The sequence below is a fragment of the Lathyrus oleraceus genome, chromosome 6, assembly GCF_024323335.1.
Source record: "Lathyrus oleraceus cultivar Zhongwan6 chromosome 6, CAAS_Psat_ZW6_1.0, whole genome shotgun sequence".
Taxonomy (NCBI): domain Eukaryota; kingdom Viridiplantae; phylum Streptophyta; class Magnoliopsida; order Fabales; family Fabaceae; genus Lathyrus; species Lathyrus oleraceus.
Window position 1 is genome coordinate 35791657 of NC_066584.1, and position 18544 is coordinate 35810200.

General features: G+C 35.4%; 2 protein-coding genes and 1 long non-coding RNA gene across 3 annotated transcripts; 1 reads left to right on the plus strand and 2 right to left on the minus strand.

Annotated features, from left to right (window-relative positions):
• Positions 1–3989: 3989 nt before the first annotated feature.
• On the plus strand, positions 3990–8164 carry LOC127093577 (uncharacterized). The gene is made up of 3 exons (XR_007792584.1): positions 3990–4296; positions 4406–4483; positions 8029–8164. It is a non-coding gene; the product is annotated as an uncharacterized LOC127093577 (long non-coding RNA).
• LOC127093576 (putative receptor-like protein kinase At3g47110) lies at positions 4842–8622 on the minus strand. Its single transcript, XM_051032526.1, has 2 exons — positions 5745–8622; positions 4842–5438 (listed from the first exon to the last, which is right to left on the minus strand). Exons 1-2 carry the CDS (start codon positions 8425–8427, stop codon positions 5050–5052), a joined length of 3072 nt encoding a protein of 1023 aa, XP_050888483.1. The 5' UTR covers positions 8428–8622; the 3' UTR covers positions 4842–5049.
• Positions 8623–11473: 2851 nt separating this feature from the next.
• On the minus strand, positions 11474–14640 carry LOC127093870 (uncharacterized). Its single transcript, XM_051032768.1, has 4 exons — positions 14526–14640; positions 14077–14405; positions 12785–13181; positions 11474–12078 (listed from the first exon to the last, which is right to left on the minus strand). The coding sequence occupies exons 1-4, from the start codon at positions 14638–14640 to the stop codon at positions 11474–11476; spliced, it is 1446 nt and encodes a 481-aa protein (XP_050888725.1).
• Positions 14641–18544: the final 3904 nt, after the last annotated feature.

The window sequence follows — 18544 nt, forward strand, 5'->3', positions numbered from 1 at the left end:
GGAAGTAACATTTATATTAGGATATGAGGAAAAGCAAAACCATTTAACAATATAAGTGTTATTATATGTTATTGGTATAAAAAAGAAGAGCACTACTAATTTAAATGTCCAAGTCTAAAAAAGGAAACAAACTATGATGAGTTTAATGAGGAAGGTGAGTTACTCCTAATGGTTCATGTCGAAGTTTGAGATATTAAAGACAAATGGATACGGTTTCTCGATTCTGGTTGCTCAAATCACATGATAGGAAATAAAATGTATTTTTTAGAACTAGATGAAAGTTTCAGTTGCAGTGTTATATTGGGAAATAACTCAAGAATGTAAGTAATTGGAAAAGGAAGTGACAGCTTAAAGTGGAAGGAATCATTCAAATTGTGAGTGATGTTTACTTTGTGCGAGACTTATCCAACAATTTATTAAGCATATGCCAACTTCAAGAAAGAAGGTGCATGAAAAATTTATCATCGTTAGAGAAGGGAAATTGTAGACATCAACATGACTCTAAATTAGATGTTTGTGATTTGTGCTACATTAAAAGCGATTCCATATAAATGATTAAATGTCGAGGAGGAGAACTTGGAAAAACTTATGGAATATAAGGTACAAATATGTAAATTGTGAGTTCATTGTTGTTATTGTTCTTATGACGAAGAAACAAACGGTGAAGGACTACCAAAGTTTAAAGAAGTTGTGGAGGTTTGTGAAGTGTGTAATATTAGAAAGCAACACGAGACAAAATACCAAAGAAATGTCAGTGAAAAGCATCATAAAAGCTTGAATTGATGCATGCAGATCTGTGTGGTCCAATCACTTCATTCTCTCATAATGGTAAAAGATATTTGCTAGTGTTTGTAGATGATTACTCTCACAAAACTTGGATTTAATTTCTTGCAGAAAAAGGTGAAACATTTGAGATATTCAGTCGCTTCAAGAATTTGGTTGAGAAAGAAACTTAAAAACATATATGTTATTTACAAATAGATAGGGAATGTGAATTCACCTCAAACAAGTCCAATCAGTTCTACATAGAGAATGAAATTAACGACAATTAATAGTTGTTTTCACACCATAACAAAATGGGATAGCCTAACGAAGAAATTAAACAATTATGAATATGGTATGCTGCTTAATTACTAAGAAAGATATGCCAAAGACCTTATAGGTATAAGCTGCAAAGTGGATAAATCATGTGATTAACAGAAGCCTTACCAAAGCAGTAAAGGAAAATGGTACTGGAAGAAAGATGGACTAGACTGAAATCTAGAGTTAACTATTTTATGGTATCTGGATCCATTACACACCGTTAGGAAAAAACAAAGCATAAAGAAAAAAGAGGAACACAATCTCAAAACAAGAACATAACGTGAAAACTCTAAAACCGGAGAAAAAACCACGATTGTTGTCAAATAACAACCAGAGAATAATACTATGTGAAAATTATTACAACACGTAATGCACCCTTAATTAACTCAAGCCACCAATACACATCCTCTAAAACAAATGTTTAACTATATCTCGCAACACTCTAATACAAGAGTATAAAAGAACAAAGAAAATCAAATACAAACTTTAAATGCTTTTGACTAGTGCATCTTGGAATGAAGAGCTTGAATTATATATATATAGACTTTGACTCTCTATTCCTTGACAAAACTAAGTGATGTGGGACTTCAAATAACTTGTATTTTAGATAGAGCATTGAACTCTCTTTTCATTCACAAAACTAAACGATGCGAGACTTCTTTAACATGTATACTTTTAATCAACCCCAATTGTCCCCACCTTGATTGAAAATAACACACAAACTTTTATTCTCTTCGCCAACAATCATACTCCATCATAAAGAGTATCAACATGTATATTTTCAACTAACCCTAACAATCTCCATCTTGATTGAAAATAATACATAAACTTTCATTGTCTTCACCGACAATCATACTCAATCATAAAGAGTATAGTCAGTTGAAGCTACACCACTCCAAGAATTTTCACATTGTTTTTACCGACACTCATAGTTTTAAAAACTATCATACTCTCTCATGAAAAATGTATTTGACTCGAAGATAAACCACTCCAAGAATTTCACATTGTCATCACCGACAATCATATATTTTATCATGAAGAATATATTTCACTTGAAGGTAAACCACTTCAAGATTCTCTTCACCAATAATCATAGTTTTAAAAAATTATCATACCCTCTCATGAAGAATATATTTCACTTGAAGATAAATCACTTCAAGAATTTGACATTCTCATCACCGACAATCATATATTTTATCGTGAAGAATAAATTTCACTAGAAATTAAGCCACTACAAGAACTTCATATTGTCTTCATCGATAATCATAGTTTTAAAAATCTACCATACTCCACCTAAGAAAGAGTATACTTCACTTGAAGTTAAACAACTTCAAGAATTTTCACATGTCGAAAACCAGGATGAAACATTATGGTGCAACTTTCTTGTTAGCTGGAAGCTCTTCAACCACCGATATAATCTTGCACCTTGTGTAATTTTGTTTGTATCAACACATCTTTGAATTGAACTTTTCACAAGTAAAAAAAAATTCTTTCATCAATTTTCTCTAGTCCAAACTACACATCGGAATATTTTATTGCAATTCAAGAACTCTTTCACAAGACTACTATTCTTTTATGATGTGGAAGATCAAGTTAAACTGCAACCACATAGCATACTAAGAACACTTATTCCTAGATCAAACCAAAAACTCTCATACCAGTTGTTAGGAAAAAAACAAACAAAATATAGAGAAAAAAGTGGAACACAATCTCAATACAAGAACATAACGTGGAAACTCCAAAATCGAAGAAAAAATCACGACTGTTGTCAAATAACAACCAGAGAATAATACTATGTGAAATGATTACAACACATAATATACCATCAACTAACTCAGGCCCCCAATACACCCACACCCTCCAAAATAGATATTTAACTACATCTCACAACACTATAATACAAGAGTATAAGAGAACACAAAAAAGTCAAATACAAGATTAAAATGCTTTTGACTGTTGCATCCTGGAATAAAGAATTTGAATCCTATCTATAACATTTGACTCCCTATTCCTTCACAAAACTAAGCGATGTGAAACTTCAAATAACTCATATTCTAGATATAGCATTGAACTTTATTTTCATTCACAAACCTAAGTGGCGTGGAACTTCTTCAACATGTATATTTTTAACCAACCCCAACACACACGTACATATGGTTGAGCATAAGAGAACTAAACTTTATGATAGAATTCATAAATCTATCTTAAGTGGAGTGAGTGACGAATCAAAGAGTTACTGATTGTATGATTCAATATTGAAGAAAATCCAAACCCATCCTAAACGAGTTCGGGTATCCCCTGAAATCAAATTACATTACCAATAATAAAATAAAATAATCTCAAAAAATTCCATTTATACATTTTAAATATTTTAAATAATTAATACAAGAGAAAATAGGTGATGCACTGACAATGTAAATTTATTTTACACTATCAACTAATGAAGACCATGCATCCCGTCAAGTAAGCCTGAAAATTTTAAATTACTTATATAACATGACAAAATAATATATTTGTATTGGATGACAGTGTACAACTTTTTTAAATTGTCAGAGCATTACCATTAAATCCTTAATACAAATCAAAATATCAAAATATTGATCACATATTTAATATTTTAAATTATCAAAATTAAATAATAATATATATAATAAAATAACCGGGAAAATTTAGGTGGATACTAGTGTCTCAATTATTAGCCTGGAAAAACTCAAACTCAAACTTAATCAAAACGAATTTTTCTTAGAAGGAATTTGAATGAATACATTCTCATTGAGTTATGTTATCATTCCTAATTTAGAGAGAAAACATGTCTTTTTGACAGAATAAACAACTTGTCCTTATTCTATTCTAAAATTTTCAAATAATGGAACAAAAGATTCTCTCGGCTCCATTCCACTCCGCACCGGCGCGTAAGTTAGTTAGAGAGAGAAGAGCTTCTCTTTCTCTTTAGAACACGGATTTGCATGCTCAAACGAGAATGAGATGATATGTTGCTAATTATCCTTTTATTATATTATTCTTATAAAAACTTAAAAGTGAAAATTCAACAGCACTAAAATTCACACTTTAACTTCAATTTTGCTTCATTCCAAAACCTTTCCACCACAACTCGACTTCCCTTCATCTCTCTCCGCGAAACATCCCCTTTCACCACCGCCGTGTTGCCCGCTGGTCATCCTCGCGAGCAAACCACATATGGTTTCATGAAAGGTTTGAAGATTAAAGTAAAACACAGTTTTGTATGAGCAATTTTTAGTTTCTTTAGATTCATTGAGTTTATTTTGACATTTACAATTCCCTTTCTTGATATTAAGTGCAGGTGAACCATAAAGCCTCTGGCAAGAAATCTGGTTGTGATTCAAACTACATTCATGATCATGAATAAGCTTTGAGACAGGTAGTTATGATTTTTGAATCATGTTATCTATTGATTAATTTTTTTTTTTAGTTTTATCTACTGTGTTTCATTTTATTTTCAATTTAAATATTCAAAATTTACTTGTGTTTGAAATAACCTAAGTAATTCTACTACTATAGCATTAAACACATAGGTTTTCTTGCATCAAGCTTCATGTAGAACAAACTAGGCATTTTCCATTTATTGTGAAAAGAAAGCTCAAATATGATTTTGCTTATAATCACCAAAATAAATACATAGATTGTTATCAGCTATGTAGCACCGACACCTCTGAAAAAAGGCGTGTCTGTGCTGGTGTCAGACACCTGCACTGACACTTGTGATTACGTTTAATTTATTCATTTTTTTCAAATTATTATCGGTGTCACCATATCAGTGTCGGAGCGTCCGTGCTTCATAGGTTATCAGGCTATTAAATCTTAGTGTTATAGCTGCAACACTGTCACTTAAAACTTAGCAGAGGAACACACAATCTATAAAGAAGAGAAATTAAAGAAAGCCTAATGAGTGGCATGGGAAGCAATTGTCAAAAAGTCTCAATTGATCTACTTCCTAGAAAGAGCAATTTTAATTACATCTAGCTCCCTGATGACATCTTTCATATTTATTCTCTTTCTCGGCGACTCCACTGAACAAGCAAGTCCAATGTGAAAAAGTTCATGTAAGCACTTCTTCAAATCATTAGGATGCAAGTGGCTTAGGTTTTGATCTCTTGTTGTTGATACTGTTGTTTGTTTCAATTCTCTTGGGAGTAGAGTCGAGTCTACAATATCTAACACTTTATCTGGCAGTGAAACCTCGACAAAAGAGTACAGATTCATACCATTTGTAAACATCTCATCTGTTGGTTTTCTTCCGGTTAGTATTTCCAGTAAAAAGATTCCGAAGCTATACACATCACCCTCTGCTGAAACTTGACATCCAACTCCATACTCTGAAAATTATGTACTTTAGGGTTAACCATACAAAAATTAAACATGTTGCTTATAAGGCATACAAATAAAATTTAAATACATTTTTGTTCCGACCTCAAGTCCACTGTACTTCTTTTTACGAAGTATTGTCCACTTTAGGTCTTGTACAAACTCTCATGGTTATGTCCTTAGTTAAAAGGCTCGTCAGTGAGTTGAGGAGAGTGAATGTTTAGAAACTACACTAATACTCGATTCCCCAGAAATGTGGGACTTTTTGGTTTACCAGACGAATTTAAAAACATAAATTGAATGGTATCGAACTATACCTGGAGGGGCATATCCAATTGTTCCATTGAATCCAATTGTGCTAGTTTGTAGATCAGAGATGCCATTGATGGCACATAGAAGTCTTGCTTGTCCAAAATCACTCACATGAGCAACCATGTCATTATCAAGAAGGATATTGCTTGGCTTTAAATCACAGTGAATGATTGGCTGCTCAGATTCATAGTGTAGATAGTGTACTGCAGAAGCAACATCTGTGAGAATATTTAGTCTTTGAAGAAGGTTCAAATTTGGTTGATCTTCGATTTCGGAGCCGGGAAGCAGTCTTTTATCCAAGCTTCCATGTTCCATGTATTCAAAAACTAAAGCTTTGAATTCGTTACCACTGTAATCCATACTTGAGCAACATGTTAGAATCTTGACAAGATTCCTATGACGGATACTTTTGAGTGCATTACATTCAGCGATGAAACTCTTGTGCGCTCCCTTGACTTGAAGGTTCAAGACCTTTATAGCAACAACTCTTTCTTCTGACTCAAGAATTCCTTTATATACAACTCCAAAACCACCAGATCCTATCAAGTTGTTGGAAGAGAATCCACTTGTTGCTTGATAAAGTGTTTTGTATGAGACCTTTGGAAGGTGATCTATTGTTGATGAAAAATTGGAAGTTCTCAAGTGTGTTTTTTTACTCCAAAAGATTGCAATAGAGAAAGATGACAAAAGAAGAAAAACAACCACACAAATTGCTATTACTATTATCTTCCAATCCTTTTGGTCTTTTTGTGCCTTATCTTTGACAACACATGGTTGTAGATGTAACCCTGTAATACCACCACAAAGGTCACTGTTGTTTTTCACAGATATCGCACTTTCATTTCTAAACACACCTTCTGTTGGTACTTCACCATCTAACCTGTTAAAAGAAATGTTCAAGTACTTTAGAACAGGAAGACTGTCTAGACCTTCTGGAATTGACCCTGACAAGTTGTTCAGTGACAAATCTAAATATTGAAGGCCTTTCAATGAAGCCAAAGATGAAGGCATGGCTCCTTGGAAAAAATTCCCTTGTAAGTTAAGATATTCCAAACTTATGCACTGTCCGATTATTGCAGGAATTTCACCAGACAGAAAGTTTTTAGAAGCATCCAACTTATTGATGCTTTTCAGGTTGGCAATTTCAAAGGGCAGGCTTCCGCTTAATGAATTGTGGGATAAGTTGAGTAACAATGACAAAGAAGGAAGACCAATGACTTGCCAAGGAATGGTTCCACTAAGGTGGTTATTTGATATGTCCAAGTATTGTAGCATTTGGCAATTTCCAATACTAGGAGGAATGCCTCCTTCTAGCATATTGTTTGACAGGTCAAGTTGAAATAACTGAGTAAGGTTGCCAATTGATGATGGAATCTTTCCTGAAAGTTTGTTTACATTCAATGTCAATGATTGTATCTTTTCAAAATTTCCAAAAGAAGTTGGAATGGAGCCTGAGAGAAGGTTGAACTCCAAGTCAAAGCCAATCAAGTTGATGAGATTTCCTAATCCTGAAGGGATAGTACCGATAATCTGGTTTCCACCAATGTAAAACTGATTTAATTGACCTGAAAAGTTAGCTACAGAGTTTGGTAAAGAACCACCAAAGTTGTTTAGATTCAGATCCAACACTTGTAAATTTGTGCAATTTGTCAAAGATGTCAAGAAATCCAAATCCTTGGATGAATTACTCCCTAGATGATTATATTCCATGGCAATGGACCAGATGTTTTTGAGATTTCCTATTCCAGTTGGAACTTTTCCCACAAAGTTATTCCTAGGGATGTTAAATAACATCAGTTGTGTCGCATTCGATATTGAAATCGGGATAGGGCCCGAGATCTTATTCATACCAATGCCAAATTGTTGGAGATTAGGGAGTGTGAGAAACATGTTGGCAGGTAAAGTGCCATTAAATTGGTTGACACCAGCTGAGAAGAAAGTGAGAGATGACATATTAAATAATGCAAGCGGAAGCACACCATATAGTTTGTTGGATGCAATAGAGATATGTGTCAAGCTTTTCAGATAGCCTATCTCTTTAGGTACATTTCTCTCCAAATTATTGATTCCTAAAGTGAGAACTCTAAGAGATGAAAGATTTCCTATAGATGCAGGAATTTCACCACTCAAATTGTTCATGCCAATAGATAGAATTTCTAGCTTAGTTAGATAGCCAAGCTCCTTTGGTATCTTTCCAACTAGTTTGTTTCCTGTTAAACTCAATCTCTCGAGGTTTGAACAACTAGACAAGTTTGTTGGAATTTGACCTTTTAATGTGTTGTTGGTCAGATACAGCTCCTGCAGCCTGAACAAATGGCCAATTTCCTGTGGGATTTCACCATAGAAGCTGTTGTTTTGAAGGTTAACATATCTCAGAAAGGTGAGGTTTCCAATTTCAGGTGGTATGAATCCAAGTAAGGCATACCCTTGTAGGTTCAAAGAAGTGACCCTTTGATGCTTGAGACTGCACGTGACTCCATGCCAGTTGCAAAAGTAAGTTGAAGTGTTCCAAGATTTCAAAATATCAAAAGGGTCCTTTACTATGGTTTCTTTGAATCTTAGTAATGACAACTGGTCTGTGTCATTTCCCAAGGCACTAGCGGTATTCTTATGTTGGAGACATAGTAGTGTTAGTGTAGCAGCAAAGAGAAGGAAAACATGAAAGCATGTTGAACATATCAGATTCATTTTTGATTGAATTTTGGAGAATCAGAAGGAAATGGAAAATTTGTATGGTGCAAACTGTGCAATACAAATGGATCTATATATAATAATAGTAATGATTTGTGAGTTGAAGATAATGGTGTTGGTGTGTGTGTGTGAACATTGATAAAGTTTGGGTTATGTAAGTTATTATTATTTGATTAATTTGTTTTCGCCTTCTTATGACTTTGAAATTGCATTGTAAGGATAGGTTTTGAAAAAGATAGTGTCACTATTGATGTATCTTCCATGCTAGATTATTTGAGAAGTAATTACTAATTTATATATGAAGAGCTGAAAAGATGATTCTGAGAGTTGACTCTTCTTTAAAATATTCAATTCGTTTACCATTTATATTTATTATACATGACACGTAGCTTTTGCAAAAAAATTAAATGTTATTAATTACATAAAAAATATAATTTCACAACCATTATTTTATAAGGTCGGCTACTCTATTATTTTTAGGGGTGGCAAACGGGCATGCCCGCCCCGTTTAGGCCCGCCCCGTAAAAGCCCGCAAAAAAAACGGGGCTGGGCGGGACGGTCATAGTTGAGGATGTAGGCCTAAAACTTAGACCCGCCCCGCAAAAAAGTGAGGGCGGGGAAAGCCCGTGGGCACTGCACTCCTTAAGTCTAAAAATGCAAAAATTTATGTAAATACACGTGCCCGTAAAAGCCCGCGAAAAAAACGGGGCGGGGCGGGACTGACACATTTAAGGGTGGGGGCCTAAATCCTTGGTCCGCCCTGCACAGAAGTGCGGGCAAAACGGGCATGCCCAGCGGGCCGAGCCCGTTTTGCCACCCCTAATTATTTTCTCTGTGGGTAAACATGACAACTCCTAAATTGAGGTTTTGTCGCCTTAATCTTCTTCCCTAAGAGACACCAACAACTCCTTTCCCTCAATGAACTTAATTTGTGTTTGGCAGTTAATTAACTCCATAAAGTCTTGCCTAAGGGACGCGATTGAAATTTAATCTTAGAGATTTAACTTAAAAGTCTTGTCTGAGGGATTGATGGAAGTCCTGTCTGAGAGGTTCAACATCTTGCCTGAGGAATTTGTAGTCTCATCAGTCAGACTCAACATATAATTTAATTCGAGGGACTAAGAGTCTCATCGAACAAGTTTATCTAAATTCATGATTGAAGAATTTGAAGTTTCCTCGAGCGGGGTCCAATATAAAGTCTCGCACATTGGACACGGCTGAAGTCTACCCCAAGAGACTTTATTTAAAAGTCTTGTCTCTTGGGGTCCAATATAATGTGAAAGACTTTATATTGGAGTCTCTCCCAAAGTCATACACGGCTGAAGTCTCTCACAAGGTGTGTTGCTCATAAAGAAAGATCCCAATGAATGTAAATGCTCCCTCATGTTTGACCCCCAAAATTTATGATCCAACAGTGGTATCATGAGTCATTGATTCAAGTCAAAGACTGACCCACTTGTATCGAAAGTCCTCCCTACACGGTGGTGGGTAGGAGGCATGTCCCATTGAAAAAGTGTCAACGTCTATACAAATGTATGTGGATGAAAAAGCTTCCGCTTGAGGGGGGGCATTATGTATAGACTTACATTGGAAGGGGATTGTTGAGAAAAATAAGTGAGTTGGAAGTGTTGTATGGAGAAGTTCCACATTGATTAGAAAAATAGAGACTTGAGCATTTATAAGTGAGAGAACACACACACCTATCACCTTAAAATTTTGGGTGAATATGTAGTGTGTCTCTCACAAGGTGTGTTGCTCATAAAGAAAGATCCCAATGAATATAAATGCTCCCTTATGTTTGACCCCCAAAATTTATGACCTAATAGTAAAGGGTGGGAGAATGGTGATCTTCAGGAGGGGCGATAGCTATACATCTCCTACCATCAGGAATCGTCATGCCCTAAAAGCCCCCTAATCGCCTTGTCATGGAAAAAAGACGTTTCTCGGGTGAAAGAAAATCAGAGTCAATTGACTAGTCCACGTCTCCCTAGGAAATAGGGATTCAATTATTCCCCATTGACTGAGTGAACGATTATCTGGTCTTAGAAAACCTTAGGTCCAAGGGACTTCTATAAATACCTATTCCCTAAACGGGAGAAAGGTTATATCATTATACCCTTAACACACCGCCGAAACACACAAAGCTTCTCACCGCACATGAGTTGACCCTCTCATCGCCGAAACACACAAAGCTTCTCACCGCACATGAGTTGACCCTCTCATACCACCGTAAACACCATAACCATCACCAAACAGGGCATGTCGCCACCACGAGCAACTCCAAACTATTATAATCTACTAAAGCCTCTAAATATCCCCTACCCGCATAGGGATACCATACACACTTGTACTTTTTGATAAGTACACACTATATACAAGAAAATGGTGGGATGTTTGATGTATGCTTTCAACTCCATATTCAATATATATCACAATGTAGTTGTGGTGAACAAAATTATGCAGAAACCTATATTATGACTATATAAATATGCTTTTCTATTTTGTATATCCTGTAACACAGTACATAGGAGGTATTTATAGAATATGAATTACACTAGGAAATAGGGATAATTATTCTCCCTATAAATGCTAATCCTAAATAAGGTAAGAATAGAATAATACAGTTAATTACTATTTAATTACAATTTAAATTCAGCCATAATGAGTTGTACGACATAATCTATTTTGATTTTGTGCTAATATTCAACACCCCCCCTCAAGCTGGCATGAATATATCGTTCATAGCAAGCTTGTACACCATGTTATCAAACAGTCTCTTTGAAAGACTCTTTGTGAGAACATCTGCTACTTGACTTTTGGTGGGTATATAGGACATACAAATCTCACTGCTGTCAATTTTTTCTTTGATGAAATGCTTGTCCACTTCAACATGCTTCGTCCTGTCATGTAGGACATGATTATGGGCAATAGAAATAACAACCTTATTATCGCAGTAAACTTTAATTGGAGTTGGGCCAAAAAACTTCAATTCTTCCATGAATTTTTTGATCTATAATACTTCACAAAAACCATGGGCCACAGATCAGAATTCAGCTTCTACACTGCTCCTGGCTACAACATTTTGTTTTTTGCTCCTCCATGTAACTAGATTTCCACCTACAAAAGTACAGTATCTTGAGGTAGACCTTCTATCATTTATATTACTAGCCCAATTAGCATCAATATAGGCTTCAACTTGTATATGTCCTTTATTTCTGAATATCAGCCCCTTTCTTGGAGTACCTTTCAAATATCTTAATATTCTGAAAATAGCTTTAAAGTGGGTTGCCCCTGATGCATGCATAAATTGGCTTATTACACTTACTGCAAAGGCTATATCTGGCCTTGTATGTGACAGATAAATTAGTCTTTCAGTCAATCGTTGATAACGTTCTCTATCTATTATTTCATCTTCAGCAACTGGCTTTAGTTTCACATTGGGATCCATTGGTGTTTCTATTGCTTTACACCTTGTCATCGCTGTTTCTGTGAGTAAATCGAGTATATACTTGCGCTGGTTGAGAAAAATTCCTTCTTTAGATCTTGCGAACTCCATCCCAAGAAAGAATTTTAACTTTCCAAGGTCCTTGATATCGAACTCAGCCTCAAGTCTTCTCTTCAGATCACTAATTGATTTGACGTCATCTCCTGTAATAATAATGTAATCAACGTACACTATTAAGATAGCAATATTACCTTCACATGAGTGTTTAAAGAACATAGTGTGATCTGCTTGACTTTGGGTGAAACCATGTCTCTTAACAACACTTCCAAATCTCTCAAACTAGGCCCTTGGCGATTGTTTCAATCCATATAAGGATTTTCTCAATCTACATACTTTGTTTCTTCCAAGATTTTTTTCAAATCCAGGAGGTAAACTCATATATACTTCTTCATGTAATTCGCCATTTAAGAAGGCATTTTTAACATCATATTGATATAATGTCCAGTTGAAATTTACTGCAAGAGAAAGAAGAATTCTGATAGAATTGATCTTAGCAACCGGGGCAAAAGTCTCTTGGTAATCAATACCATGAGTTTGAGTAAATCCTTTTTCTACTAATCTCGCTTTGTATCTTTCCACATTTCCATCAACCTTGCATTTCACTATAAAGACTCACTTACACCCTACTGCCTTTTTTATCTTGTGGTAGATCAGTGATACTCCAAGTGTTATTTTTGTTTAGAGCATCCATCTCTTCTTTCACCGCTAATTTCCGATTCGGATCACTTAATGCTTCATGAATAGTTCTGGGCACAAACAAATTAGAAATCCTAGACACATATGCCTTGTGGATGTGTGATAGTTTGTCATATGACAAGTAATTAGACATAGGATGTTTAGTGCACATACGAGAACCTTTCCTCTCAGCAATTGGGACATCGAGGTCATGAATATTTTTTCTCACAGAAATTGGAAGATTAATATCAGGGAAAGACAAATCAGATAAATCATTGGATGAGTAAGAAGGATTACCATATGAAGAACTAGAAGGCAGATTATCTGTAGGACCTTCACTTGATAAATCAGATTGGATTTCTACTAGAGAGACAATAGGGTTTGCACCACCTTTGTGGAATTTTTTCCGAACATACACTTTAAGTTCAGGATTATCATCCTTAATCAATGTTTCTCCCCCTATTTCAGATTCTATTATCTTAGCACTTGGGTGATTTGTAGTCACAATATCATCTAGAGCAGACAAAGTTTCCCAAAAATTATCTTCTTTATTATTAAATTGACTCTCCCCCTGAAGAGAATTTTTAAAAAAGGTTGATTTTCAACAAAGTGAACATCCATGCTTTCAAAAAATTTGTTTGTAACTGGGTTATAACATTTGTATCCCTTTTTATTGGGTGCATAGCCAATAAAAACACATTTTTCGGCTTTAGGATCCAACTTAGAACGAAAAGCATTGGGGATGTAAACATAACGGAGACAGCCAAATTTTTTAAGGGGAAGATCCGTAATAAATACGGGATGTAGGAAAATTGTTTTGTAACACTTGTACAAGACTTTCATATTGTAACACCCGAGATGGCATTCGATTGATGAGGTGACAAGCAGTTAATAAAGCATTTCCCCAAAGATACTTATGCACATTCATAGAAAACATAATAGCTCTAGTAACTTCGAAGAGATGTCTATTTTTTCTTTAAGCAATACCATTTTGTTGTGGAGTATCGCGACAAGTGGATTGATGAATTATCCCCTTAGTTACAAGGAATGTACTTAAGTATTTGTTGAAATATTCAGGGTCATTGTCAAACCTTAGAATGTCAATCTTGGTTTGGAATTGATTGTTAATCATGTTAAAAAAATCTTAAAATCTTTGTTCAACTTCTGATTTCTTTTCCATGAGATAAACCCAACACAACCGTGTATGATCATCAATAAATGTCACAAACCATTTTTTTCCAGACATGGTTTTAATTTTTGAAGGACCCCAAACATCACTATGAATTAAATAAAAAGGTTTGGAAGCAGAATAGGCTTTTGATTTAAAAGACACACGATGATCTTTAGCTAAGTGACAAGCTTCACAATGAAATTGTGAGAAATTTATTTCTTTTGAAAAAACCAGGAAATAAATGCTTAAGATATGAAAAACTAGGGTGACCTAATCTTTTATGCCATAACATAACTTGATATGAAACAGGAGATGAGTTTGTACTGTTTGAACCGAAAAACGTTGTATTGCCAAACTGAATTCCATCAAGGTAGTATAGTCCATTCATCTCTCTAGCAGTTTCAATCGTCTTCCCCGAGTTCTGGTCCTGAAACACACAAGTAGAGGGACGAAAAAGAACGGAACAATTAGTGTCCTTGGATAATTTATAAACAGATAGAAGATTACAAGCGAATTTAGAAACATGTAAAACAGATTGCAAAGTGATTTGCTCTGAAATTTTTATGCTGCATTTGCCTGCAATACTTGAATAACTACCATCAGCTATCCTAACTTTTTCAAAACCTGAACTAGGAAAATAGGAATTGAATAGATGAGAGCAATTAGTCATGTGTTAAGATGCCCCTGAATCTATTATCCAAGGGTTAGAGTGGTTGTGGGCAGATAGTGCCCAAGAATCCTTACCTGTTTGTGCCACAGCTCCAGTAGGAATATTAAGAGATGAGTTGAACTTTAGAAACTTAAGAAGGTTATCCATTTTCTCCTTCGCACATGGATACGTATCAGCCTCATTGGCCATAGGCATAAGACGGTCCCCAAACTTGTCAGCCTTGCCATGGTTTGGTCGTCCATGTAGTTTATATCAAGTTTCCCGAGTGTGGCGATTGCGCCCATAGTAGTCACAAAATAAATGAGTCTTGTCTCCACCTCGTTGATTAGGAAGTGGTTTACGATTGCCATGGGGAATTGCTAAGGCAGATCCTTCAACTGGTGGAGGGACAACTGCTGTATTTTTGCCAAGCATCACTTGCCGACGACTCTCTTCGCGACGTACTTCTGAAAAGACTTCACCAATTAGAGGGATAGGATTTCTGCCTAGAATTCGGCCACAAACCTCATCAAAATCAACATTTAGACCTGCAAGGAACTTGAAAACACGACTAACATCCACCATCTTCTTGTAATGTTTGCTATCGGCAGGTGATATCCACTCATACTCATTGAAAAGGTCCAAATGTTGCCAAATACGTTTGAGATAATTGAAGTATTTGGTGACTGAATCTTCGCCTTGCCGAATTTCTCCCAGTTTGAGAGTTAATTCGTAGATTTGGGATTGATTTTCCAAATCAGAGTACATTTGGGAGACACCTTCCCAAAGTTATTTTGTAGTATCATAATAGAGATAATTTGCACCTATCTCTTCATTCATGGAGTTGACTAACCATGTCATGACCATGGAGTTTTCAGCATCCCATGTATCATAATCTGCACCTGTCTTGTCTGGTTGTTTTTTGTCGCCAGTGATGTAGCCAATCTTTCCTCTCCCCCTGAGATACATATGAACGAATTGCGACCATCGAAGATAATTAGCACCGTTCAGCCAAATTGTTGTGATCTGAACATGGTTGTTTTCATGGTACTTTCGGGCTAATTTAGGTGTTTTAGGTTCGGGTGAGGAATGTTTGGGTGAAAATGAGGACTCGGTATCAGACATTGTGTGGGATGGAAAAAAAGGACAAACAGAGCGGAAGCAAAAACAAAAAACCCTAAAGAATTCTTTTTTTGCTCTGATACCATATAGAAATATGTTTTCTATTTTGTATATCCTCTAACACCGTACATAGGAGGTATTTATAGAATATGAATTACACTTGGAAATAGGGGTAATTATTCTCCCTATAAATGCTAATCCTAAATAAGGTAAGAATAGAATAATATAGTTAATTACTATTTAATTACAATTTAAATCCAGTCATAATGAGCTGTACGACAGAATCTGTTTTGATTTTGTGCTAATATTCAACCGTCACATATACAAAGAGTCAAGAGCATCATGAGATATCTAAAAGGCACAATAGACCATGGCATCTTGTTTCTTAAAGTTGATGGATACATGAAAAAGCTAATTGGTTTTGTGACTCACATTAGTGTATAGACCTTGAATTAAAGAGCGTTGAAGTGAAATTCAAGTCTAGAAAGTGTTAGTTAAATTACCTGTTATACAAGTAACTAACTAATTAACTAAGTAGGTTAGGTTGTTGGACCCATAGTCACATTGTTCATAATTTATTTCGGTACATGGTACGAATTCGGTTATGCGGTTCGTAACTCTCAAAGAATTAGGTACGTGAGGGGGATACATAATCGGTACGCTATTTGAGTTCGTGGTATGTTCAAATATAATAATCAGTACATTATCATTAAAAAAATTATTATAATGAAAATTGGTTGGGAGAAAGATTTCATAGTTCCATATCGACTACTTTATTAACATTGCTTTTAAAAATTAGTTATAAATAGCTAATGTATACTCTACTCTTTTATATCAGCTCACAAAAGCTTTAGTTTTAATTGGTATGGTCATTAATATTCTCTTTTATCAAAGTGATACAAACCTTATCATAATTACAAAATAGTTAAAAAGTTAAAAAGAAAATTATTTCTAGTTTATTTGACAATTATTGTGTCTTATTTAAACTTGAAATTTATATTTGGTTCGCGAGTACTTCATTTTACACGAATTTCAGATGAATTCGTGCGAACCAATTCATAAAATTATCGCGGACTGGTACGCGCGAACCAAATCGTAGTTCATAGAGGATACCTGCCAATTATGTGACTATGGTTGAACCTTAAACTCAATTAGTGTTGTATATTGTTGAGATATAAGTAATATGATCCAAGTTGTGTGTGACCCAAGTCCAAAATTAATTAGGATTTAGGGTTTGTTATTTAATAGACAAGTTTGTTAGTTGTATATAAATATATATATGTAATTCAATTTGTTGTATTTCAATAATAATAATAATCATTATTTTTCATTCTCTCTCATTCTTTCTCCACTCACTAAAAGTGCCTCACGCACTAACAAATTGGTATTTAGAGCTTCAGTTAGATTCTTGATCGTATTTTCAAGAATCATACGTCGGTGATCGTGTTTTCGAGATTGCGGATTGTTAATTAATCGCTGCAGAGATGAATTGTAATAATGACATTCTGAATTCTCTTTCAATTCTTGACGGTAAAAATTGAAATCGATGGAGTAAGCAGATGAAGTCCTTGTTTGACTTCCATGAAATCCTAAAAGTGGTTACTAATGGCGCCCCTGAGCTTACTGAGAATGAAACTAATGCTCAGAGAGTCGCGAACAAAGAGGTGAAGAAGAAAGACTGCAAAACTGCGTATTGCATTCAATCGACAGTAGATTCAGTAAATTTCGACAAGATCTCTCATGTTGAATCAACGAAGGAGGCGTGAGATATTCTTGTCAATTATTATGAAAGAGGTGAAAAATTCAAAGTCATCAAATTGAAAACTTTGCGACGACAATATGAATTGCTGCTGATGGGAGAAGTTGAAAAGATTGCAGGCTATGTGTCGAAGATGCAAAATCTCGTCCATCTCATGAAGGGTTGTGGTAAAATCCTAACTAATAAGATGATAGTTGATAATGTAATGTGTACGTTGACCTCTCACTTTGATCACGTTATCGTAGCTATTCAAGAATCCAACAATCTTGAAACCCTGAAACTAGAAGATTTGGTTGGTTCGTTGGAGGCGCATGAGATTATGATTGTCAAAAGGAAAGGGGTTCAAGATTCGTTACAAGCATTGCAGGCCCAGGCTTGGAAGAAGCATAGTGGTCTTAACAAATTCAAAGGCAAATGAGACAAGACTCAGAGCAAGAAGTCTTGGTCGAACCCTGAAAAACATAAGGTTGTTGATAGGACTTCTGAATCCTCGAGAAGAGGAGAAGGAAACTCCTATCAGAAAGATAAAGAGAAAAAAGATGTGCAATGCTATAATTGTGAGAAGTGGGATCACTTGGCCATGAATTGTTGGTACAATAAGGATAAGGGAGTGACAAAAGGCAAGGAGGAAAGAGCAAACCTTGCACGCCAAGATTCAGATGATTATGAAGATATGGTGATTATGGTTGCAGTTGAAGATGACCATGTCGACTCCAAGATCTGGTTCCTCGACTCAGGCTACTTGAATCACATGACTGGTTGAAAAATGTGGTTAGCAGATTTCGACTCGTCGAAGAAGAGTAAGGTCAAACTTGCTGATAATAGCTCGTTGCAAGCAGAAGGTACTAGCGACATAGTTATTCAAAGGAGCAATGGAGGAAAATCTATGATCAAAGATGTACTATATGTACCTAAAATGAAGTGATTTATGCTAAGTGTTGGACAACTGGTGGAAAGAGGTTTCTCAATTATAATGAAAGGTGGAGCCTTGAATCTGTTCGACACTAAACATAATTTTGTATTGAAATCTTCTTTGTCGAAGAATAGGACATTCAAGATCATGATTAGTTCGACTGAAGTATAATGTCTAAAAATTATTGTCGACCACAAGCATAGTTGGTTGTGGCATTTGAGGTTTGAACATTTGAACTTCTGATCACTCAATTAACTGATTACTCAAGATATGGTAATTGGTAAACCAAATCTTGAGTTGCTTGACAAATTCTGTGAAGG